Source organism: Emys orbicularis, chromosome 11 (assembly GCF_028017835.1).
Source record: "Emys orbicularis isolate rEmyOrb1 chromosome 11, rEmyOrb1.hap1, whole genome shotgun sequence".
Taxonomy (NCBI): domain Eukaryota; kingdom Metazoa; phylum Chordata; order Testudines; family Emydidae; genus Emys; species Emys orbicularis.
In genome coordinates, this window is record NC_088693.1 from 76,877,274 (window position 1) to 76,903,510 (window position 26,237).

Sequence of the window (26,237 nt, forward strand, 5' to 3'; positions counted from 1 at the left end):
TAGGACCCTGCAAGGTGGGAGGGGAACCTGTAAACAGCCCCTTAGCCTGAGCCCTGCATGCCTGAGTCAGCTGGCATGGGCCAGCCGCAGTGTAGACATACCCTTTGTCTGTCCCAGACGGGGGTGAGCCCCTACCTCACTCTTCTGTTTTTGATGTGCCCCATGCAGCGAGCTCTTGCCATGTCGCACAAGCAATGTACTGCGTGTCACATACATGCACCCACATCCTTTTGCTGTAACAAAAACAAAGAAGCAAACCCATGAGTATTCAGTGCCCTGACCACGGGAGCTGCATGCCTAGCTGAGCAGGGCAAGGGCAGAGCAAAGCATCTCCCCATCGGTCAGTGAACAGAACCTTACAAATGTCCCTTGCCTCCAAGCTTGTTCGTGTTCCACAGAAGGCCCTGTCCAAGTCCCTGGCCATTGGCAGCAGGTGTTGTGGAAAGAGTGAAATCAGCTGGTAGACTCCACTGATTCATAAAGCAGGGAGCACTAAGCAGCTCTTCCTCTGTCTCCTTACAGGTGATTGTTTTAGGGCTGTCTTGTCCTTCCTTGGGGCCTCCTGTTCCTTACCACACATCTCCCGTACTCGGTAGGAAATGGAATCAAAAGTCTCGGAAGGTGGCCTGAATGTTACTCTCACCATCCGGCTGCTCATGCATGGAAAGGTAAGGAGTGGATGCACATTTTGTTGTCTTCATTTCAGCTCCATTGCCCGTAACAATGAAGTAATCAGTGTTTACCAAATGGAGGAAGGTGAAGTGCTAGATCGAGCTGTTCGGCCCCACCCCGAGCAAGGGGCACCGTGTCACTGCACTGCTCCAGGAGAAGCCTGGGAGGGAACTGTGACTCCAAGGGGTGCAATTCCTGCTCCCTGCTTGGGCCAGCCCTGACAGGAGTGCAGCTGACTTCCCCCCTTGCACAGGTTGAGCGATGTCACGGCTTCACCTGCTCGCGCATGACAAACTCAGCAGGAGCAGACAGACTGCCTTTGGCTTTGGCTCAGCCCTGCCGCTGCTCCCCAGGCGGAGCAGGGGGAACAATCCATTAGACAGAGACAGAGTGAGGGGGACTCCCTGCCACACCCTCACACACGCGCTCACACGCACACAGAGCCCTCCCCCCCACCCTGGCCCCATGTTATCACGTGAACTCGCACCAGCTGGAGGGCCCTCTCCAGCCATCCCAAGGGCTGAGATAGCGAACACAGACCAGGGTGTTCCGGGCCTCAGCCCACCAGCCCCAGAGGGTGGTGCTCCTCAGGCTAACACTGTGGGCACCATGCCCAGAGGAGGTCAGGCAGGGCTGGGGGGAACACACCTGGCCCACTACCTGGTGCCCTTGTGTGTGAGGGCGCAGCAGGAACAGGGCCTAGGGGTGCTCTCTGGTGCAACATGTGCAGCCCTTCGTGCAGGCAGGTGAATCCGCTGGAGGCAGACGATGGGAGAGAGCAGACAGGCATGCACATCTCTACCCTGGGCAGCTGCTGGAGTGAGGGATGGGGCAGAGAGCCCAGGGGAGTGCAGGAGTGGGGAGATGGGGAGTCTGATATTCTGGACGCTGGGGATAGCAGCCTCTGGGGGAGACCCCACCCTTCAGCACCCCCTCCGACTGTGGCTAGCCATTGTCTTTAGCCCAGCATTGCAGAGAACGCTTGTTCTTCTCGCTCTGGAGCTGCCTGACAGCTCAGCACTGGTGAGCGTGGCACCCTGGAGCGCAGTATTTCTATGTGAGGGCAGAAGCTTAGCTTGTCCTCTCCCAGACAGTGCATCCCTCCACAGCCCATCACCAGGACCAGCCGTGCCCTCCCTGGGGATCCCTTCCCATGCTCAGGTTTCTTTTCAGCATCTCCCAGGCCCATGCTGGGCTGTGCACTGGGACACCAAGCACCTCTCTGACCATGTTCCACTTCTTCCAGCTGCTCCCCGAGTGCACGATGTAATGAATAGTTTCCACATGCTAGGGAGACGCAGATGGGTGCAGACATGCAGGGCAATGAGCATGGGTCATTTGCATAGACTTTGCACAGACTCCTAGACTGCATAGATTCCTTTCCGAATTCCCCTCCCCGCAAGCTCTCTGGCTGCACTCGGGTCTCCAGCCACATTGAGCCACAGCCCCTCCTCCCTCATTCACTCCCGTTTCCTGGTCACCATCGTGAGCCAAGGCGTTACAGTCACAGACGGTGCCACCCAGTGCCCTGCTGTGATGAGAGACAGTGTCTCTGTCAGCCGTGCCCCCCACTCTGTGCCCTGTCAGACTCCTCGGGTGCCAGCAGTCGACAGCTGTGACCATGGCTGTATCGGTGCAGCCCTCATGTGCCGTGTGAACAAGGGACTGCTTCCTCCCAAGAGCCTTCACTGCAGGTGTCAGCCCAAGCAGCCTGCTCAGGCAAATGGCACCTTGTGGTTTCAAAGCCACAGCTCTGCCCATCCCAAGCTTTCAAAACCTTTCAGGAAACCAGCGTGAGTCAGACTGGTGCCCTGCAGCCTTGGTGCCCACCCACCTCATGCCTTTGAAAAACAATGATATTGTCTGGTATTTTTGATCAGTTCTCCCAGTATTCCCCAGCAGGCCCAGTCTGTGGGGAAGTCTGGGAGAAGTCTGTGTACCAAGGAGATGATATCAAGACTCTTCCTCTTCATTTCCCGCTTTTAAAGGCAAGGAGCTCTTTGCAGAGCTTAGTGAAGGATGAGACCTGATGGAGCATTATTATACATTGAAGTCACATGAATTTAGCACCATTCCACAGCTTTAGAGCAGTGTTTCTCAACCTTCTCAGGTTGGCATTGACTTAGTATTTAAAGTCAAAGATGTTTGTGGTCCCCTTACATTTATTAAAAGAGTAAGAGCAAAATACGTTTCAGTGGTAAGCCTGTATCATTGATTTGTGGGTGTGTTTCAAGAGGCTGACAGAGAATACTTGATCTTGAAATGGAAGGGTTTATGGGGAGTGGGGGAATGAGATTTCCTTTGCTTTAGACTGTAATAGAAGTTTCAACACCTCGCAACCCTTCCCCCCGTTGGCCTCTCATAACCCCCCAGGGGTCACAATCCTCCAGCTGAGAAATGAGGCTTTAGAGGAAAGTCCAATCCTCCAACTGATGGCATTTGGGAAGGTGTGTGCCTCCCCCTAATGTGTCAGTAGTGCTCTGAGTGACAGACATTCCTCTCACTTGCTCACTGTGGGAATGGCTGTGCTAATCAACCGCAACACAAACCACTTCTGAACTCGTTGTGAAGTCATGTAGTGTAATACAGCCTACCTGGGAATGTACAGCCTGTCGTTTTGCTTGACTGGCTGAACGTGCCAGAAGACATGCATGCTCGTGTGCTGGAGGAGGGCCACGTACCGTGGAACTGAAACACAACTGATTGCTCTGTTCTGAGAGTCATAGTTCCATGTTTAGGAGACATATTTTCTTTAAAAAAAAATTAAACCCCCCCTTTATTACATAGATACTGGTTTTTTGCACATGTTGCCATGAGACTGCTATAGCTCTGTTCTAGGCTGCCTCGCAACCAGCTTGTCCAGGAGATCATGCAGCCACTCGGCTTCACTTTGCAGACATCCAGGCCCCATTCAGGAAAGCATGTACTTACGTGATCTCCTGAACCGGGGCCATAGTTCAGAACCAACACTGTCTGAGGCACCTCAGAAAGCAAACAGAGTTTATACCCTCCTCAGGGCAGAGCACCATGTACCTTTGGGAAACACATGTGAGCACCCCTCTGAAATAAAGAAGTAATTCCCTTTCTGCTCCGTGTTTTTTGTGGCTGTTTGAAAATTGCTCTGTGTGGTTCATAATTCATTGAATTCAGTGAGTACACCAACTCCTGTATATCCCTATGAGATTTTATTGGAGTTTCTTAAATTCTGTAATTTCTGTCTTTGTGTTTGGGTCTTTTATAGGAAGTTGGAAGCATTATTGGGAAGGTAAATATTTCTTCAAATTCCATCATTGTATATGTTAGTTGTATAGTAGTTATAACCTGTATTTTTACAGCTGTTAATTATTGCATGACACACCTCTGAAAATTATCGTTATGTGGATCTATTGTTCTGATTGCATGATAGATTATTCATGTAACTGAAGAAGAAATCAAATAATGTTCTCCTTACAAAATGCATCTAAAATACTGTCATTTTTTTAGTCTATCACTATTGCTGTGTCACTCTGGCTACTAATATATATGTTCATTCTGGGATGATGATAATTTTGTTCCCACTGATACATTAAGGAAAAAGATGAATCTCATCACAAGTGTAACCCTTCTGCCCATCTAAGTTGGCAGCAACAAGGGCCGGGTTCTGTATCTAGGGGTTCCGTTTCAATAACGCAATGCAAAACCGGCTCGAGCCCCCACCCAGTGACCTGGGACAATTACATACCACCCCCCTGGGTGCCTCTAAGAGGCAATACTTCCCCTCTCGCAAGCACGGAGTCTGAGTGTAGCAGAAAATGTTTAATAACATGAGGTAAACGACATCAGCATTAAATTGGAAAAACACTACAAACAGGATTCATAACACAAACCATGAGCAACAAACCCACCCCAGCAAATTGGGCTGTGTCCTTTCCCTTTGGTTCTTGAATCCAGCAACCCAAAAATCACCCAGAGTCCCCAAAGTCCAACACCCCCAAAGTCTCTTGGGTCCAGCAACCACCCAAAGTCCCAAAGGTCCAACAACCCCCAAAGTCTCTGTCCCTGGTCAGTGCAGCCCCAGAGTAAAAGGGTGCATGCAGGGTGTTAAGGGGCACCTTACGTGATCCGAGGCCGACCGGCGGTCTCTCCGTGGAGTTCCGCCATGCCTTTACCACGAGCCAGTCCACTTCCTGCCATCCCACGAACCGCTCCGCTCCGCTCCACTCATCGACCTGTGAGCCGCTCCAGCCGTCCCCACAAACAGCTCCGCTCGCCATTCTTTGGGTCGCTCCAACCGTCCCCGCAAGGCTCCGCGCCACTCGCTGCTCCTCCAGTCGTCCCCACAAATTGCTCCGCCAGCTGCTTAGCAATATAGCTTCAGGCTCCCCCACTAGTTAACACAGCACTCAGTGATCTCAGCTCTTAATAACTTTAGCTCTTAGCCATTTCAGTTCTTAGCAATTTCAGCTCATAATAGGGGAGCCCCAGTGCTGGTGCACTATTGGCCCAAAATGAATTCAGCTCAGCAGCCCGTAACTAGACTCCTAATGGAATCAAAGTTAGCTCTGACATTCAACAGTAGAGAAAGGAGGTAGTGCAATTGGTGTTTCAAACCCTCAGAGGGGGCCCATACCATCAGGTACAAATACCTGTCCCCATCCTCTCTCAGTTCACTGGGTTTTGTAACCCATGCCCCTTGTCAAGCAAGTGCTACTTAGGTAATGGTGAAGGACTCACTCAGTCCTTCTGTCATACAACAGTTCCACTGGCCTTGATTCACAGAATCAGGGTAACAAAACTTTATTCTTCCTGCCCCAATAACAGAGAAACTGGGGATCCCATACCAGCCAAAGTAACCACTTTCAGTTGCTGTTGTTTCATGCCAGGCGAGTGGGTGTGCCTATGCAAACAAGATCAGCCCCTGGAGTTCTTTTCCACACTCGCCATAATTCACCACCAGATGTCAGGGTAGAGCTCATCCTGACTCTGCTTACACAAGAGTAGCAAAATGTCAGTAAATACATTGGTTTCATGACCTTGGCAAATTAGCATAACAACAAAGAAATTCCTACAATTCTTCTATAGCAGAGTACTCAGTTATAAGTGACCTGTTTACACAACTGCTCCAATTACAATTACAACCTTCCTGAAAAATGGACAGGTGCTTATGTGTTAAAATTCAAAATTGGATGGCACTTACAGTAAAGAACATAGAATATCATTTGCCCCACTGGACCTTTATGAAAAGTGCCATGATATTCTATGGCACTGCCCCCAAAGAACAATGCTTGCAGTGATGTTACTACAGCATTGTGGAGGACCGTTACTGGAGAAGGCTGAAGTGTTTTGATAGATTGGTAGGTCGGTAGAAGAAGGGGTCATTACAACGACTGGTAAGAGGGAGGATGCTTGTCCCTCCACACATGGCCCTTGTTTTTTCCATTATTTTCTTATCAAACTCAGATTGTTTAGTCAACTTTTTTATGGGTATGAATGTCTTTGAGCTTCTTCCATGGCGAAGGACATTTAGAAAGGAAGAAACTCATTGTGAATCGCTATGAGAATGATCTGAATGCTGTTTTGTCAGTTAAGTGAGCAGACATGATTCCAATTCACGCAGGGATAAAATCTGTAGAGTATGAAAAGGAAATTGTTAATAGTCTATTCTCAGAATACAAATACACTTCAAAGCTCTAGCAGGATTGGGGAGGGGGAGCAGGGGGTGAACTCTTCTCCCAGCTTTCTAAACTGTATTTTATGTATTTGTATTTTATGAAAACGTATTAGAAACTTTACGAAGTTTCAGTATCAGGATAGGTCTTTGGATGAAGCTATTGATGATATTCTAATGGTTGTGTTTCTGCATCTTATTTCAGAAAGGAGAGACCGTGAAAAAGATGCGTGAGGAGGTGAGCTACCCAGACATTTGAAATGATTTCTAATGAAAGCGACATGGAGACTAATGGAAAGGCCTTGCTCCTACGGCCCAGTTTGTGGGAGTTTCGGTGTATAGTTGCCTAGAGCTCTGCAGATATTTGATTTTATCTATGAGAAAACATACAATTAGTTACATACTCAGTACTAAAGACCATTGACCCGTTATTCAAGAAATTTAAGCAAGCTGCATAAAATAAAAATGTAGGCTACGGCCAGAGACCCTTTGTCAGATTTTATTCATGCCATACTCAGGAAAGCTCCCATTAACTTCAGTGGAGATTTACCTGAACCATTAATTTGCCTTACAAGTTCATTGTCCGAGCACTTTGTGCTTTTGTGTACTGATTGGTTGTCACATCCGTATAAAAGGTTTGTTTGTTTTTTAAATGAACCTGACCCCTGCCAGCGTACCTTTACATTGGAGGGGAGCCACCAGCAGTCCACATGGGTGCAGGGCTCTGCCTACACACTGGTCAGATTGCAAGAGCTGAGGTCATTGGTGAACCTCTCGCCTGTTTCTCTAGGTCAGTAGCCAGCTATGGTTCAGTGTGGGACTGTGCAGGTTGATGGGCTTTTTAAAGGGCTGAGAAGATGTTTTTCTTTTCTTTCTAGAGTGGAGCAAGAATCAACATCTCTGAGGGAAACTGTCCGGAAAGAATTGTGACCATCACAGGCCCCACTGATGCCATCTTCAAGGCCTTTGCCATGATAGCTTACAAATTTGAGGAGGTAAGGAAACACACATGCTCCTTTGCAGAAGGAGAACTGGTGAGCTGATTTTTGACAAAGTTCCAAAGCTGGGGGACCATCCCTAATGCTGCCAAGACCACTAAAGTCTGGTGGAAATAATTGTGGGTCAGTGCACACAAGTTTATCATGCTGCCGTGCCTACAGCTCACTATTATGATGTAGCATTACATGACATTGTCATGGCGAGCTACAGCTCACTATTATGATGTAGCATTACATGACATTGTCATGGCGCAGTGTTACAAGGCTGCGATGTAATGTCAGGACACAGCTGTCACCTCAGGCTGGGGATGAGGACAACAGGACAAAGTTTCTAGGCCTGAGCATCAAGTAGTGAGACAGGGGCGGGAAAGCTTTCTGAGGCTGCCGCTGCAGTCTCTTGCTGTGCACCCTCTGGCTGCTGCTGTGAGGAGCCAATGGGCTGTAATGTCGGTGGCGGTGCTGTATCAGGGAATACTACCAGATGGACCTGGTAAGAGGGCCAGGGAGCTTGGGAAGCAGGGGAGATGGAAAGGTGAGGCAGAGAGGGGAAGGGGAGAGCTGGGGGGAGCGTGCGTATATGTGCATGCATGTGTGTGTGTGGGGAACAGGGGTGGTGGAGCAGGGCGGGAGGGAGGAAAATCACCGAGGGATGCCAAAATCCATTGACGAGGCGATCCACTGGTCAGGAGCTGGAGTGAACGAGTCCATGCAGAGCCACCTCGTGCTGGGAGATACAGAGTGGCCCTGCTTCCGTTCTTGTTTTGGAGCCTGACATCCTGGCAACAGATTCATTCCAGCCCTGAGAGTGAGATCCGCCCATTTCTTAGTGGAGAAGGGGGTAGCCCTCGTGCAAGGTGAAGGTCACCAACTGGCATCGTTTCAGGTAGTCTCAGCAGAGAGGCCAAGAACCGAAATGGGCAGGATTAGAAACAGAAGTACTTATTTGTAGAGCTTGTCCCTCCTGGCCAAGGTTGAGCTGGCTGGATGAGGTGGCATGGAATAGGCCAGCATGGATGCTGCACCTGTTCCTGAGTGGGAAAAGTCCGTTTCTGCACCTCACAGTACAGTACTTTTCAGAATACCCAGCACTTTTCATCGGTAGATCTCACAGCACTTTACAAAGGAGATCAGTATCATTATCCCCCCTCTACAGATGGGGAAACGGAGGCATGGGGCAGTACAGTAACTTGCCCAAAGTCAGCCAGTGGCAGAGCCAGGGCTAGGTATCCCAGGGCAGGGCACCATCCACTAGACCACACCCCTTCACTACATTTGTGCTCAACCGATGAAAAATACAGCCACAGAAATCCCTCTGCAATAGAGGGCTTTGTGCATTACACAGAGTTGTGAGCGTTGATGGCACAAGGAGTGGTCTCTTCCGGGGAGGGTGAGAAAAGCAAAAGCGTTACTCCTTGGTAAAACTGCTGGGAGGAGATAGAGTTCACAGGTGGTGTGTGCTGGAGGAGAGACCATCTCTGTATATTACACGGTCGCTGTCTCTAACTTTGTCAGCAGGTGATCTCCTTCAGGTTTTGCCTCACGTTTAATTCAGTCTTTGCCCATTGTCTTTCTGTCAAGTGTAAGGATTCCCATGTAGTCTTGTGGGAATAGAGGCAAATTCCGCCCCTGAATCAGTGCCCTCCTGGTTACAGCTCCTCAAGACAGCCCTTCTCATGCTGATGGGAATAGGAAGGAGGTATCTGTACACTCGATACAGATTGTTCCATTGAGGTTCACTTACTCAACAGATAGATCTAACACATATTTATTAAGGGAAAATACTCAGCAAGTAGTGATCAATTACTTACAAGTAGGAAGCTCATTAGGACGATCTCATCACAGTCGCCGCCAGCACCGGACAATACAGCTTCCACCTCCCTTTGTTATGCAAATTATTTATAACTTTTTGTTATCTTGTCTTATACATATGTATCAGTCTCTCATTTCCATGTCAACTCTCCTCCCGCATCGGTACAGGTGTTGTGTTAGTTCAAACCGATCTTTTCTAGCTTTTTAGTGATTTTATCTTTTCTTGTTCTCACAAACATGATTGCTCTGCAATTTCTCACACATACACGGCTCTACTTATGCTTATGCCATTAAACGTTATAAGCACAGACTCTTAAAATCCCCAGCAGGCTTCTGTCAGGCCTACATATGCCTTCGCTCCCAACACTCCCCACCGTGAAGCCATAGAATCCTTTCTAAGGCTTCATCTAAGCCTGTATTTCATATACATCTCTTCTCTTTCCCAACTGCCTCCTAACCTTCCAGATCAATGCAATTAACACCCCTACTAGTATGGCTTGTGCAACTGTGAAGTCCATTGATATCATACGTATCCGTGGATGTTCCCCAATATTATATACTAACTCCCACCATGGAGCATTTCCCAGTGTATCTAAGTTGCTCTGAATATTTCAACTCTCTTGTTTTAAGGTCAACAAATGTTCTGGGCATCTGCTCATTAAAGCCTGCACATTTCAGTGCAGTGGTGGTATGACTCTCAGCTTAGCTTTATCATGCAGTCTAGGGCAGCACCAACCAGATGAGCATCAGCTGATACACTGTGGATCTCATGCTGGGGAACTGGAAAAATTATCTTGTCCCCTATTCAGGTAAAATTTCTTGGCAGAAGATTGGCCAGTCATAACAGCATGTTTGTGTCCCATACTGGAAGTGTCCGGCCCAAGAGCTTATACAATATTTGCTTTCTCCAGCCCTTGCAACCTTGGCTGACCTTGTCCTCCTTGCCTCAGCCATACTGTGCAATTCCAGGTTTCTTCATCCAAGATGAACCCCCATGCCAGCAATGCACTCTGCAGTACATCACAACAACACAACCAGGTACCATGCCTCTTGGAACAATGTGAGGTATCTGGGGCTTTCCAGACTCCCCCACCCATCCTTTCCGGTGTCTGAGGATGTGTGACATGTTCCTTTGAAAAGCAGCAAAGAGTCCTGTGGCACCTTATAGACTAACAGATGTATTGGAGCATAAGCTTTCGTGGGTGAATACCCACTTCGTCAGACGCATGAGACGAAGAGGGTATTCACCCAGAAAGCTTATGCTCCAATACATCTGTTAGTCTATTGCCACAGGACTCTTTGTTGCTTTTTACAGATCCAGACTAACATGGCTACCCCTCTGATACATGTTCCTTTGAGATGTAATCTGTCACGGAAGGTTCCAACGTACCTATGGACTGGACACTATACACTCTTAATGCCTCACTTGGTCCTGTGGCCACTGGCACTGCTAGTACCAGAGGAAGGATCCATGGTTCATCAAGCTTGCACCTTTTCTCAGCATAACAGACCCTCGAGTAGCACCTAACCTTGCACCAATCTACTCCCTTTATTTCTGTCGAGCATCTTATTTGTTCTGAACCCAGGCACTTCCCCACCTCGAGTTTCCTTTAGTCCTACCTGTAGCTCCAGTATTAGGAAGCTGCCATACCTTAAGCCATACTATAGCATGCCTTTGATACATGAGGATGGTTCATGATTTTTCCCATTTAGTTGATTGCTGCTTCCACTTCCCATAACAGCTGTCCTGTTATCCTAGCATCCCGAACAGCCTTTAAATCCTCCCCTATACCCCCATTCTGTTGTTTATGTAACTTTGTTAACAGGTTTTGTAATTTAAGTCTCATTTTCCTCCCACAATACTGTGATATCTATATGATTCCATGTGGAAGTTCCCAACACCCCAACTCCTAATACTGTTCCTATATCTCTTTTATTGTTCCTAGATCTCTTTTATCTTTCTTCATCTTTCTCTTTCCCTTCTCAGGCCACCAAATTTCCTCCTCTTCCACCCCATCCATTGATTGTCTGAAATTTGGCACCACTTTTGCTAGCATTTGCATATAGAAATGCACATATTTTGCATGACAGAGCTTCTGTGCTAATGTAAAAATGGTTAAATTCAATACTACAGGTATCTTTTGGTACTGTACATTATTATACATAATCTGATGTTCACGATTTATCACTAGTGCATTGTCAGGTCCCACTTCTCTTTCAGGCATGTTTCATCACCTTGCTTCAATTCTGGAGTAGGAGGCATTGTTACTCCAGTGTGTTCAGGAGTGGTGGTGGTACTCTGCCAGTCCTTCCTCACATTCCGAGAGAAGGTCAAAGTCTCAGTCACTTTGCTGGCATGATATAGGTGGTACTTCAATGATCTGCTGAAGTCACTGTAATATTTCCCATGTGTGTTAACTGTGCCCTATAAATGGTTAGGTTATCCATTACCACCCCATGTAACGCACTGCCCCATCTAGGTCCCCCAGTCCAAGTACCTGCTCCCGAGAGTTGCTTGTGCTGCAGCATCCGCCACCTTGGCTGTGGTCCAGTCTGCACCAGAACAGTGCAGACTTTCCTGCATGATTACCCAGGAGCCAGAAGGCTAAAGTGGCATTCTCCCCTCGTGCATTGTCATCACCTTGTTCCTCTGCTGGATCACGAATTCCACAGACCCCAAGGCAGTGCGTGTTATGCCTCCCACGATGGTCAACACCTGAAAAAGAAAACAATTATTCTCACTTCCCTCTTTTTGCATCAGTGGATTCCCTTCTGTCCTGCTCTCTGTACAGTTTCAGCTGCATAGCATGCAACCATCGATACACCACCCTTTACCTGAACCAGGTGTACTGATGGACTAGTCTTGTCCATTACATAGCAGTGACCCTCCCAACTGGCTTTTGGAAATGGCCTTTTACCTGAGACATGCTGCACAAGTACCTGATCTCGCACTTCATACTCCTCACCAGAAGCTTGGTCACCAGAATATCTTTTCATTTTTCGATGGGCTTCCCCTAGGTTTCCTGCCACCATCTTGTGTCTATCTTGTGTATGCCATACCAATTCCTTAGCCCACTGATCTGTTACAATGACCTACTGCATTACATCTGCCACTGGGGTAATGAATAAGTGTTCCCAGAGTCTCATCTCCCTTCCAGTGATAGCCTAAAAGGAGCAACCCCCGTAGCCTTCATCACACTTCCTTTATGGCCATTAAAACACCTTCTTCAACAAGGTTTTATCAGTCCAGTTGGCTCATTCCACCAATCCCCAGAGCTGCAGGTGGTATTGTATATGGAATTTCTGATCAAGTTCTAGTAGCTCACAAATCTCTCTCATCACCTTTTCCACAAATCCTGGACCATTATCACTATCCACAGCCTTCGGAAGACCTAGAGAACACCTGCTCTGTTAGCACCTTAGCTGTCGGGGTGGCTGTACAGCGTTGAGTCGGGATAGCTTCTGTTCACCTAATGAAAGCATCTACAATTACCAAAATATACTTGTTCCCTCTAGCGGCTGTAGGTAATTCTCCAGTATAGTCCAGTGGTATTCCTTCACAAGGGCCCTTCGGAGCCTGTGACCTTAACAGTTCCCTTCTTTTCCTCCCCACCAGGTTATTTCTGGCACGGGTTAGATATGCTGCCACGTACTCCTGTATATCTTTTTCTGCTGTGGGCTACCATTCCACTGCAAACACTTGCTCTTTAGTGCTAAGTTCATTTAAACGTCCACCTGCCGGTGTGTCATGAACTGTTCTCATGAACTCCTCACTTCATCCATCCGGGACCACCCACGCCCAGGGGTCATCTCCTGATGTCCGAGCCACAAGCAGTCCATTCCCATCTCTCAGTTCCCACCTATTTAGTACACCACTTCCCCTACTTAATGATTTTAAGATTTCTTGTATTTCCGCATCTTCCTTTTGTAGTGTCAGTGGATCAAAATCTTTTTCCTGTCTCTGTTTAATGGCCCTGGTTGACACTGCCTCTTGCACAGTGGAGGCCATCTCTCCTGGCCATGTAATTCCATTTTTGGCCACTTCCTTTGCTGTCCTATCTGCATGGATAAGTGTTCACATCACACTCCCCGTCAGTACCAGGGCTGGGGAAGCTAATGATCCAACCAGCAGACCAAATTTGGTGATGAATCCTGGTCATGTGCTAAGACAATTCCATCTTTTAGTTTTTCCACTCTTGGCATGTGTCTTAACCTTCACTACCCAAACCTCCGTCAATCCCTTGTCCTGCATCACCCGATCCAACGACTTCCACAAGCTTGCATGCTAATGCTCCTGCCGTCACTGCTTTTCCAGTCATTCCTTTTCCAGAACGGAAGAAAAGCACTAAGTGCCTTACACACACAGTTTGAATCTGAGCATATAATTCCCTGGCCACCAGCACTCCCCACTGTCAGGCCTCCTATAGCCTGAACCACTGCAGCAATTTCAGCACCCTGAGCTGAGGGAGCCTGGCATGAAAACAGTTTGTGTTGGTCCTGTCTGGTGTAAATCAAGGCTAAACCAGTAACCGGCTTTCCTGCTACATAGTAGGAGGAGCCATCAGTGTATGTTGAGGGGTAATCCCAAATGCCATCAGGACCCAAGACAGCATCGGTCTTTGCTAGAAAAATCCCAGTCAGATTGTCTCTGTGTTGGGGCTTGGTACACTCTCCTCACACTCTCCTGGGATTGTAAACCTTTCTACAAGGGGGCTGGATTATGCAGTTGGAACCACTCTAGGCTATCCCCCAAGAGGGATGCCATCCATCTGGATACTCCCATGCTGGAGACATTCCCGTCCTTAATCTGTCCTTTAGCTAACAATAATAAAGGAGCATGAACTGAACATGCCTTAACCTTGCTACCCCCCACAATGTAACGACATTTCTGAAGAGCCCAAGGAGTGCACAGCATGCTCTCTTCACACTCATACTGCAGATCAGGGCCCTGCAATTGCCGGGAGGCATATTGCAATAAGTCTGTCCTTCCCAGGGCATTCCTGGGTAAGAGCTGCCACCAGGGTCGGCTCCAGGGTTTTTGCCGCCCCAAGCGGCGCAAAATAAATAAATAAATAAATAAAAGCCATGATCGCGATCTGCGGTGGCAATTCGGCGGGAGGTCCTTCGCTCCGAGCGGGAGTGAGGGACCATCCGCCGAATTGCCGCCGAATAGTTGGACCTGCCGCCCCTCTCCGGGGTGGCCACCCCAAGCACCTGCTTGGCAAGCTGGTGCCTGGAGCCGGCCCTGGCTGCCACCCAAACACTATGCTTGCCCAGAGTGTACAATTTAAAGTCCCAATTGTATCATGGGGCTACCAACACCGAGGCAATTGCCAACTGATTTTTAAGGGCACGCAAGGTGTGTGTGTGAGTCCAGGACTAGTCTTGAGATTTAAGTAACAGGTCCTGCAATGGGGCAGCCAGCTCTGTAATGAACTCTGGCTCTGTAATGAACTCTGCAAAACCTTGTCAGGCCTAAAACAGAATGCAGAATGCAGAGCCGTCTCCTCAGCAGCGATAGGTAGGGACAGTATTACCCTAACTTCATCCTGATCTAGGGACCTACCTCCTGCTCCAGGGTGACACCCAAAACTTAAACCTTTGTTGCACCAATTGGAGTTTAGTGGGGTTAACCTTTAAACCAATCTCCAGCAAACGTGTAAGTACCTCCCTGAGGGCCAGCAAGTGGTCCTCCCTGTTGCTGGTGTAAATGAATATGTGTAGTGGGCTTTGAGTGGCTCCTCCCTGTCAGCGCCAGAAGGAGGCCAGTCCACCATTGTAGGTAGTCCCATCATACCTTCCCTCCCAAAAACTTATCAAGCTCAGTCTTGAAGCCAATTAGTTTTTTTGCCCCCACTGCCAGGTTTTTTGCCTCCACTGCTCCCCTTCAGAGGCTGTGCCAGAACTTCACTCCTCTGATGGTTAGAAACCTTCATCTAATTTCAAGCCTAAACTTGTTGATGGCCAGTTTATAGCCATCATATTCTGCAGGTTTCTATTTTTCAGCACCGACAGTGGTGATGGCTGCGTCAGACCTGAATACAACTCAGATAATCTCTGAACTCCTACTGTCCCATAGCTCTATAGCCCTGTGAACTACGTAGCCAATCCCCAGTGCTGACTGCCTTCTGCAAAATTCTCTCCCAATCCCCTCTAGCCAGATCACAACATTCAACCTGCTCACTAGTTTTCATAAGCCACTTTTAACACTGCCTCTGTGCCCTGCTCCTGGGAGAAGGACCCATTTTTTTTATTATGGCTGATATCTCTGGTGGTGAAAGGTTTTTAGCCTTCACCTCTGTACATGTATCACCCTGATTGTTTTGTGCTGTGGCTGTGATTAGAGGCTCCACAGGGACAAGAGCTGTAGGGGGCTTTAGAATCCAGATTGCTCAAGGAAGCAAAAAGTGGATTATAAGGAGGTGGAGACTCCTAAGACAGTACAGCACTGTCCACATCAATGCTTTCTCCTTCCAAAAGTTTCCCTGTAAGATGAAAAGCACCTGCCCGGTCTGTATTCTCCAGTTGCACTGCTGGTAGCTGTGCTTGCAGAACTCCATTCTGCTTCTTAAGTGACTCATTCCTGGACTGTCTCAGTGAAAGCCTTGGAACGTGTAGCACACTGTGCCCGTAGCTCAGGGACCTTGTCTCTCTGTTCTTGTCTGTCCCCTCCTGCATATCCTTGAGCTGAGTTTTATATTTTCTGCTTTCTAGTTTCAATGCTTTGTTTTGTTTCACAAAAGCTCTGGCTGCTATGATCAAACCCTGAACAACCAGGGCTTTTCCCCTTGTCTTAGCAAACTTGTTGCCAAAAAAGTTGCTTTCCACCAGATTAGCCCCCACTTGACATGGATTCTGGCTTGTGAGGATGACCACCTCCTTAAGGGGACCCCACCATGTCTGGCTAGATACTTATCTACATATCCCCCCAGTGACTCCATTGTCCCTTACAAATGCCTTAAACCCCTGAGTACTGTAGGTCGCGGTCCCTGGGATATTGGCTGTTAGCCCAAGCTGCAAACACCCTGGCTCACCAGAATGTGGATTGAGGTTCACTTGCTCAACAGATTGATCTAACAACTATTTATTAAGGCAAAACACTCAGCAAGTAGTGATCAATTACTTACAAGTGGGAAGTTCATTAGAATGATCTCATGACAGTTGCCACCAGTACCAGACTATACAGCTTCAACCTCCCTTTGTTACACAAACTTATTTATAATTTTTTCTTACCTTTTCTTATATGTATTAATCTCTCATTTCCATGTTAACTCTCCTCCCCTATCAGTACAGGTGTCGTGTTAGTTCAAACCGATCTTTTCTAGATTTTTTGTTACTTTATCTTTTCTTGTTCTCACAAAGATGATTACTCTACTTATGCTTATACTTAAATGTTATCAGAGCAGACTCTTAAAATCTACCTCAGGCTTCTATCAGGCCTACATATGCCTTCACTCCCAACACTGTATGGCATTCAAAATCTCTTCTAGTGTTCAACAGAAAACCTTCCACTCAATATTTACATCTCTAGCTAGGAAAGAATTGAGTTTCATCTCATGGCCCTGGAAGATCTTGCACTTTATTTTTATGAGACACAGGGTGAGTTTGAGAAAATGTGGCCTAAATACACAGGAATAAGTGCATATACATCTAACAACAAAAATCATAGAGTCACACGAGTCTTACACGAGGAAAGACTCTATCCTGGGAAGCAGAGACTCTGAAAAAGATTGGTAGATAATCAGCTGAACATGAGCTCTCAGTGTGATGCTGTGGCCAAAAGGACTAAAGCAATCCTTGAATGCATAAACAGGGGAATCTCGAGTAGGGGCAGAGAGGTTATTTTACCTCTGCATTTGGCACTAGTGCAACCGCTGCTGGAATCCTGTGCCCAGTTCTAGTGCCCACAATTCAGGAAGGATGTTGGTAAATTGGAGAGAGGTCCGAGAAGAGCCATAAGAATGATTAAAGGATTGTAGAATGTGTCTTATAGTGATAGACTCAAGGAGCTCTGTCTATTTAGTTTAACAAAGAGGAGGGTAAGGGTTGACTTTATCATGGTCTATAGGTATCTACATGGGGAAGAAATATTTGAAAATGGGCTCTTCAATCTAGTAGACAAAGTTATAAAATAACCCAATGGCTGGAAGTTGAAGCTAGACAAATTCAGACTGGAAATAAGTTGTATATTTGTAACAGTAATAGTAATTAACCATTGGAACAATTTACCAAGGTCTGTGCTGAATGCTTCATCACTGGCAATTTTAAATATTTAAAAGATCTACTCTAGTACAAAAGGAATTATTTTGGGGCATGTCTGTGGCCTGTGTTATACAGGAGGTCAGACCAGATGATGACAATGGTCTCTTCTGGGTTTGGAATTTGTGAATTTGTTCCAAAGTAACTTAGTTCATCGTCATGCAGGTGGCTTTTCAGTCTGTGTGAACACCGCACTTCCATTAATTGGAATATTTTCAAACTTGCATAGACTTTTCACACACTTGAAAAAGGAGTCAGCTCACATGATATTTGAGCACTACAATTCGTGGGGAGTGAGCTAAATGGCCCCAAGATTTCCCAAAGCAGCTTTGCGAGTGCTCCAGATAGGGATTGAGGTGCTGGGTCAGAGCTGTGTTGAGGGAACTTATAGAGCATTTTCGGTTTTATAGACTGGCACTATATTTGCCCTTTTCCAGTCTTCTGGAGTCTCTCCCATCTTCCATGACTTTTCAAAGATAATCACTAGTGGCTCCGATATCTCCTCAGTCAGCTCCTTGAGTATTCTAGGATGCATTTAATCAGGCCCTGGTGACTTGAAGACATCTAATTTGTCTAAGTAATTTTTAACTTGTTCTTTCCCTATTTTAGCCTCTGATCCTATCTGATTTTCACTGGTTCTGGGAGGGGCGGTCAGAGACAGGGAATGGGGGGGTTGAATAGGCGTGGGAGTCCCGGGGTGCCTGCCAGGGGGTGGGGGTGTGGATAGGGGTTGAGGCAGTCAGGGGACAGGGAGCCGGGTGGGTTGGATAGGGGGTGAGGTCCTGGGGGGGCGGTCTCAGGAGGGGACGGTCAGGGGACAAGGAGCAGGGGGTTGGATGGGTTGGAGGCTCTGAGGGAGGCAGTCAGGGGGCGGGAAGTGGGAGGGAGTGTATAGGGGGCAGGGGCCAGGCTGTTTGGGGAGGCACAGCCTTCCCTACCTGGCCCTCCATACCATTTCACAACCCCGATGTGGCCTTCGGGCCAAAAGGTTTGCCCACCCGTGATTTAGATAATGGCATAGAGAGTACACTTATAAAGTTTGTGGATGATACCAAGCGGGGAGGGGTTGCAAATGCTTTGGAGGACAGAATTAAAATTCAAAATGATCTGGACAAACTGGAGAAATGGTCTGAAGTAAATAGGATGCAATCCAATGAGGACAAATGCAAAGTACTCCACTTACGAAGGAACGATCAGTTGCACACATACAAAATGGGAAATGACTGCCTACAAAGGAGTACTGTGGAAAGGGATCTGGGGGGTCATACTGGATCACTAGCTAAATATGAGTCAACAGTGGAACATTGTTGCAAAAAAAGTGAACATCATTCTGGGATGTATTAGCAGGAGTGTTATAAGCAAGACACGAGAAGTAATTCTTCTGCTCTACACCGCGCTGATTAGGCCTCAAGTGGAGTATTGTGTCCAGTTCTGGGCGTCACATTTCAGGAAAGATGTGGACAAATTGGAGAAAGTCCAGAGAAGAGGAACAAAAATGATAAAAGGTCTAGAAAACATGACTTATGAGGGAAGATTGAAAAAATTGGGTTTGTTTAGTCTGGAAAACAGAAGACTGAGGAGGGACGTGATAACAGTTTTCAAGTACATAAAAGGTTGTTACAATGAGGAGGGAGAAAAATTGTTCTTCTTAACCTCTGAGGATAGGACAAGAAGCAATGGGCTTACATTGCAGCAAGGGCGGTTTAGGTTGGACATTAGGAAAAAACTTCCTAACTGTCAGGGTGGTTAAGCACTGGAATAAATTGCCTGGGGAGGTTGTGGAATCTCCATCATTGGAGGTTTTTAAGAGCAAGTTGGACAAACACCTGTTAGAGATGGTCTAGATCAGGGGTGGACAAACTATGGCCCGGAGACCGTATCCAGCCCTTCAGATGTTTTAATCAGGCCCTCAAGCTCCTGCCGGGGAGCAGCGTCCGGTGCTTGCTCCACTCTGGTGCTCCAGCCAAGGAGCGGGGTCAGGGGCTTGCCCCGCTCCATGCATTCCATGGCTCCGTGCAGCTCCCACAGCTCCCATTGGCCGGCAACCACGGCCAATGGGAACTGCAGGGGCGGTGCCTGCAGATGGGGCAGCGCACAGTGCCACCTGACCACACCTCTGTGTAGGAGCCGGAGGGGGGACATACTGCTGCTTCTAGGAGCTGCTTGAGGTAAGCGCTGCCTGGAGCCTGCACCCCTGACCCCTTCCCGTGTCCCGAACCCCTGCCCCAGCCCTGATCCCCCGTTCCGCCCTCCAAACCCCTCAGTCCCAGCCTCCTCCTGCACCCCAGAACCTGCACCCCCAGCTGGAGCGTCACCCCCCTCCCACCTGCACCCCAACCCCCTGCCCCAGCCCAGAGCCCCCTCCCGCACCCTGAACTTCTCATTTCTGGCCCCATCCCAGAGCCCAACCCCCAATTTTGTGAGCATTCATGGCCCACCATACAATTTCCATACCCAGATGTGGCCCTTGGGCCAAAAAGTTTGCCCACCCCTGGATAATATTTAGTCCTGCCATAAGTGCAGGGGACTGGACTGGGTGAACTCTCAAGGTCCCTTCCAGTCCTATGATTCTATGATTTACATGAATAATATCAATGCTATGTTTTCCTCATTTTCACGAGCACCACATGAATCCATCAGAAATAGAGATGCCTTAGATATTAGTCAAGAAGGTATCACAAATGGCTCCACCAAACTGGGAAGTATGGTCTGTGGACAGCTATGGGTGTAGAGCAGTGACTGGAACCAGACAGACACCTAAGATAGATAATTATGAGCTCTGGAAATAGTTGACTGACAGTGCTTTTGGTTTCTGACAGCACGATATGGTCCTATGTGCAATTTAAGGGAAGATTGAGCTGTCCCCTTCCTTGTATATTTTCACCAGTTGGGATAGGGTGTGTATGGCAGAATAATAAAGCCAGTTTTATTTTTCCCCTTCCCAAGGACATAATCAACTCAATGAGTAACAGCACTGCTACCAGTAAACCACCAGTAACATTGAGGTTGGTCGTGCCTGCTAGCCAGTGTGGGTCACTGATTGGCAAAGGAGGCTCCAAGATTAAGGAAATCAGGGAGGTAAGGCAGACCCTTTTCTTAAACCTCAGTTGTAAGTGCACCGTTTAAAAGCTACATTTAACTCAAGTGAGAATGGAAACTGACTTTGCAGCCTCTGCAGTGGGTATCCACCTGCAGCCAGCTTCACAAATGGTGTCACCTGCAGCAAAATGCCTGCCACCAGCAGCTGACTCAGAAATGTTAAACTGGGACTTTTGATTTCCTAAGGATCCCAGCATGTAACTGACATGGGCTCCTGCCAGCACTGGCATGGCATTACATTTGACTTCTACAGGCCTTGAAGACTGACATATTCACTGTGTACATGGCGTGGCAAGAGGAGGGAGGGTGATTGTCATGTAATGTTTGCAAAGCAAGCAATTCTTAACCAGGGTCTAACGCACCAAAAAACGAGCACATTGAAGTTGCAGCTGACTACAAAGGAAGGGACGATTAGGTGTTTTCATTGTTACAGCTGCTGTGCATTCAACTTTGCTATTCTTCCTCTCTCTCTCTCTCTCTCTCTCTCTCTCTCTCTCTCTCTCTCTCTCTCTCTCTCTCTCTCTCTCTTCCTGCTTTCTCCAGTCAACAGGTGCTCAGGTTCAAGTGGCGGGGGACATGCTGCCCAACTCCACAGAGCGGGCAGTGACAATTTCGGGGACCCCCGATGCAATTATCCAGTGTGTCAAACAGATCTGTGTGGTGATGCTGGAGGTACAGTCTGTAACAATGGGGGTAAAGTATATAGGAAAAGCTATCAACAACCAAACTACAGTCAAAACCCTGGAATAGCTATTGATGTTATTGTTCACCCTCAGTTACTGGATCATAGATGTTTCCTGGTACCTTTATTTTAAAATCCTCATAATATGTTCTTGGCCAGCCCTGCACTCTGTTAATTTACTAGTTATGGAGTCTGGGGCTGACCTCTAACTTAACTGATAAGTGAAATATGATATTTTCTCTTGAGATTTGAACTGAGATGGAGGGGCAGTCAGCAGTAGAGTCACAAGAAGGTTGCTTTCGAAATTAGGAGGCCGTAGGCGCTCTCCCTTAGGCTGAAGAGCTTGTGTGGTGGGACACAGATGGCTTAGTGCTAGAAAAGCAAGGGGAGTGGGAAGGGCATAGAGAGAAATAAGATCTGTGACATGAGCTGGAGCAAGACCGTGGAGCGTTTGAAAAACTAGGAAGATCATTTTGAACTGGATCCTGAAATGAATGGGGCAGCGGTATTGTCTGAGGACCGGAGCGATATGGTCACTGTATTTAGTATGTGAGAGAAGGCAGGAATCAGCCTTCTGCACACTGGAGTCTGGGGAGTTCTTAGCAAGGGAAGTTGGGAGAGGGAGGAGGTTGGGAGAAGGATTTTGGCAGAGGTGGGTTTGGAGCAGCAGTAATCACAGGCAGGGCTGCACCAGTGATGGGCAGATTTGCAGCACCAGGTACCTGTTTGGAGATGCAGAATTCAGTGCCCATTATGGCAGTAGAGGCAAATGGGAAGCCTGGGTCAAAATGGGAGATAGGTCTCTGAGCTGAAGTATCGATAATTATTGTAAAGCTTTACAATGACTTTCACTACAATCCTGTCACCTTTCTGTTACTTAACCAGTGAAATTCTCATTTTTTCCGTGTTGTTAATGCAGTACGAGAGAAAGCAGACTTGTGAATATAGAGCCTTGAAATACTGTAGTTCATTTGGGGGATTTGATCACACAGTTTTTCTGTGTGTTAATATTTATTGTGAGGTTCTTGATACTCATATTGATTTTATATGCCGTGCGTTCTGCGGAGAGTAGTTGTGTGTGTAGTTACAATACGTATTGTATATAATATAAACAATAATGGATACGAATCCAAACATTTTGGTCTGAAATCTCATAGGAAGAGGCTTTCGCAAGATTTCTTTCATGCATTAACAATGATTTGGTTCTCAGACAGAACTCCGCATACACCTCTCACAAACACTGTTAAGAGCAATAGTCACAGAATACAGCTCTTGCATTGCCTTCACAACAGGCAGGTCAGGCTGAAGCAGGAGACTAAATTGGCCAATGGCATTGACTTGTGGCAGGATGAAAAGATAGAGGGTGTGTGTGGGGAGAACCCTCCCAACAGCATATGGCTACATGGTGGCTCTTCAGTCACTGCTCACTTGTTCCACCAGCACATTGTTGGAGTTTGTGTGTGTGCAGCTTGCACAATTGCTGCTTGGGCTGTCCCTGTTCTGTGGATAAGCAAAGGACTTGAATCTCCCATGCCCCCAGCGTGAACCCTTTCGTAAGTACAGTAACATCACGGAAAGGGGTCACAATAGCTGTATGCCATTTCCTTTCTAAACGAGGGAACAAGGAAATCACTTACCACGGAGTGTAATAAACATAATTTCTTATTTGCAGGTTTATACTAAAATGCTTTTCTTCTAAGATATAGAGCTCAGTGGAGAGGCAGGGTCATTTCCAAGCCTTTGTGTGACAATAGTTTGTAAGCTGCCCTGGGTGTGTATATTACATTCACCAGCTCTTTATTATTATTATTGCTACTACTGCACCACATAGCAGACCCCATTCCAGAACAGCCCTGCACTGTCCTGTGTAGATATATAGTAACCAGACAGTCTCTGCCCCAAAGACCTTGCAATGGTTGCAAGGTTCATAAGATTAAAAGTGGGATCAGCAGCACTGGTGGCCTAGCTGCATTTTTTTAAGTGGAGAAGACAAAGATGATCAATCTGTTGTACAATCTTCTCACTCTTTCTAATTTCCCTCCAACACACCTATAGTGTATTGTGCTCTACAATAGTGCCACAGCATCACATCCAACACCTGTCATCACCGATGCGATGCTGTAATCAGCTGTTGATATGTACAGCATAGCTTGATGATGGTAACAAAGGCTACGATATGAAGAAAACTTCTCTATATGTATTCCTAACAAGTTATCTCCCTAGCAACCCCACTGCATATCCCATAGCCAGCACATCCTGCTATTGCCACTTGTCTCTGGATACATGTGTCTTCAATGAGAGTTTGAGGGTGGTACTGCTAGGATGTTCTCTCATGCACAAAAGCCTGGTAAATTATGAATGTAGATTAGCAGAGAAATAAGTATATACAGTGTGTATGGTGATGAGTGTAGGAGAGTGAAATAGATTAAAATTGAGAAGGTTCATTGGAGTAAAGCCCGTAGGAAAGGGAATTGCTGAGAAGCCTCATCTCATTTAATTTAAGGACTTTCTCCCCCATTCATATGACTATTTCCCTTGTCTCCTATCATTTGGAAATGATATTCGCCCAGTCCCAATGTTTCTGTTAAAGTTATTGAAGGAATCTCTGCGGGACAAGGACAATCTAATAGAATTCATGTGCCTTGTGGTGTCCATGACCTGTGTTGGGTTGGTTGCTTTCTAACTTTCTTTTTACTGATGTTTCAGGAAAGCTGTTCTAATGTTCTCTCTCCCTCTCCTTGTCCCTTTTCCTAGTCCCCACCGAAAGGTGCCACCATTCCCTATCGCCCAAAGCCCGCCTCCACCCCTGTCATTTTTGCAGGTGGTCAGGTAAGAGCCGACCCGCTTGCGGCCTCCACTGCCAACCTCAGCCTTTTACTGCAGCACCAGCCGCTGCCTGTTAGTGCACTCAGGTTTTCTCGCCTTCTCACTTGCATGGTTTCATCCCATTCATATTGTGCCAAAGCAGCTGGACTGAAAGCTCTTTGCTAAACTGCTCTTGGTTAATTTTCCTGAATACCTGGCTTAGTTGCTCCATCCATGGGAGGAGAGTATGAAAAATTCTTCCTCCAGCCAAGTTGCTGGGAATAGAAGTGAATTTTACAATCCGCTTACATGCTGTCTTGCATTATCGGAAACAACTGAACATTCTTAGAAGGCAGGCAGCACTCAGTTTGGAACGTGCTCTTCCCCACATTTGGGGCTTGAGTCTGCAAGGTAAGGTGCTGGGCGCTCTAGTCCTGATCCAAGAAAGAACCTTAACACATGCATATTCAGCACATGATGAAGTGCTGTGCTGGGTTTGTCTCAGAGAACTGAGCACCTTGCAGGATCGATTCCTTCGTGCTGTGAGACAAGGGCTGTGAGGAATGGGAACACTTTTCACTAGTTTGTTTGGGATGCTTACCCACAGTTACAATACCACTTGTGATGTAAAACATCACACTTTGGCATGTTTTTGCTGCAGCCCCATCTTTGCTGGAACTTTAGCTTTATTTTTCTTATATTCTGCTCAGTTTTGAGCAACATTTCACCTTTAGATGCATAAAAATGAAGCCTTTTTCACTGACATTTTCCTATTTTCTAGTGAAAATTAGCTTTTCATATGAAGAGAGGCCAGTTAATATTTTCTCAGAGGAATCCAAAAGCTTTCTCACTTCTAGTATTTTCACTTTCACTCCGAAAGTTTCACACAGCTCTAATTAACCATCACTTGGGTAGCAGTAGGATTGGACTTGGAGCTAGGGGGCTCAGCGCTTCCCAGAGAAAACTCAGCCCCTTGGGTCCTAAGTCCTTAGTTACACAAACCTCTCATTAAAGTTTTGCCTGAGTTGGGCCTTTTTTTAAAGCCCACAATCCAGGGAGGTGTTGCACATTTTTTACACAGTTAGCAGAAGATAATGCTGTACCAGTAATGTTTGTTACTACACAATCACCATTGTTTTTAATGGAGGGACTGAAAAATAACAGGCAGTATTGCACTGGCTTTACTGCCTGTAAATCAGGGCAGAGTCGGGCCCACAATTAAGGAACTTTGAATGTGTTTATAATAACCCTTTGAAAGTGAATCCGCACTTTCTTTTCCGTAGTGACTAGTGCCTTTCGTGGCACTCGCCCACATTGGCTTGCTGGAGATTTGCAGAGTCTGAATTCTGGGTTGCTGGCACTGCTTTTTGCTTAAGATAATCAATGCACATTTTTTAAAATCAAACATAGATCAAGCATTACATGAATTTTAAAAACTGATATAAAATATGAAGTAAATGTTAGCATCCCCATCTCTCCTCTAGCGTTGTGATTTCTCATTACTCCTCAAGCGTGGAAGTGACTGTCAGCGAGGCCCCTGTGAGACCTACATTGCCATATTTATTACACATCATTCCTTAGGGCTGGAGCTGGCTTGAGGGGGCTGCTCTAAACACCTCGTTGCACCAGTTTAGCTGAAGTCATTTAAAAAATCAGTTTAGTTAAACCAGTACAAACCTCTGGATGGAAACCCTGAAATTGGTTTGCAACTGCCTTATAAAACCAATCTGAATTAAACCCTAGCAACTTTGTAGAGAGAGGGCTTAAGTGCTCAGGGCATTTCCAGATGTGTAGGTAGCCCTATTCTGAAGTTCGGGGTCCAGCTTGCAATGACATTCATTACACTTATGTCATCTGTCTAATCTAATTGTCTCCAATAAAATCTCTGTTTTCTATAGGATTCATCATTGTTGTATCTAAGAAGCAAATTAGGATGGGAATTCTCCCAGTCTCCAGTAATTTCCCTTCAAACCACAATGATAGCAAACAGAAAAATATGTGGCCCAAAATTCCCCAAACATCCTTTTGGGTGCCTCACTCAGTGAGTGAGTGAGTGAGTGAGTGAGTGAGTGCCCAATTTGAAACACTCCAGCCTGATTTTCAGAAGGGACGAGCACCTGCAGGTGCCATTGACTTCCAGGGGAGTCCTGGAAGTCAGGCCCCAGTTCTCTCCATTTAGATGCTCAGAAATGGAGCCACTCCAATGTGTGCCCTTGGAAAAATGGGCATTAGTAGCCAATTTATATCTTTGTGGTAGCTAAACATC

The 26,237-nt window shown here is 46.8% G+C and overlaps 1 protein-coding gene across 8 annotated transcripts in view; it reads left to right on the forward strand.

Annotated features, from left to right (window-relative positions):
* Positions 1-599: 599 nt before the first annotated feature.
* PCBP3 (poly(rC) binding protein 3) overlaps positions 600-26,237 on the forward strand; it is a 68,693-nt gene continuing 43,055 nt past the window's right edge. For 4 of the 8 annotated variants that reach the window (XM_065413142.1, XM_065413144.1, XM_065413143.1 and 1 more), the window contains exons 1-7: positions 600-668; positions 3,914-3,937; positions 6,525-6,557; positions 7,198-7,314; positions 20,332-20,463; positions 21,028-21,156; positions 23,921-23,995. In XM_065413142.1, the coding sequence (XP_065269214.1) occupies positions 600-668; positions 3,914-3,937; positions 6,525-6,557; positions 7,198-7,314; positions 20,332-20,463; positions 21,028-21,156; positions 23,921-23,995 (579 nt within the window). Of the gene's footprint in view, positions 669-3,913; positions 3,938-6,524; positions 6,558-7,197; positions 7,315-20,331; positions 20,464-21,027; positions 21,157-23,920; positions 24,065-26,237 lie in introns of all 8 variants that reach the window. The other 4 variants (XM_065413139.1, XM_065413140.1, XM_065413141.1 and 1 more) reach the window with 2 other exon arrangements.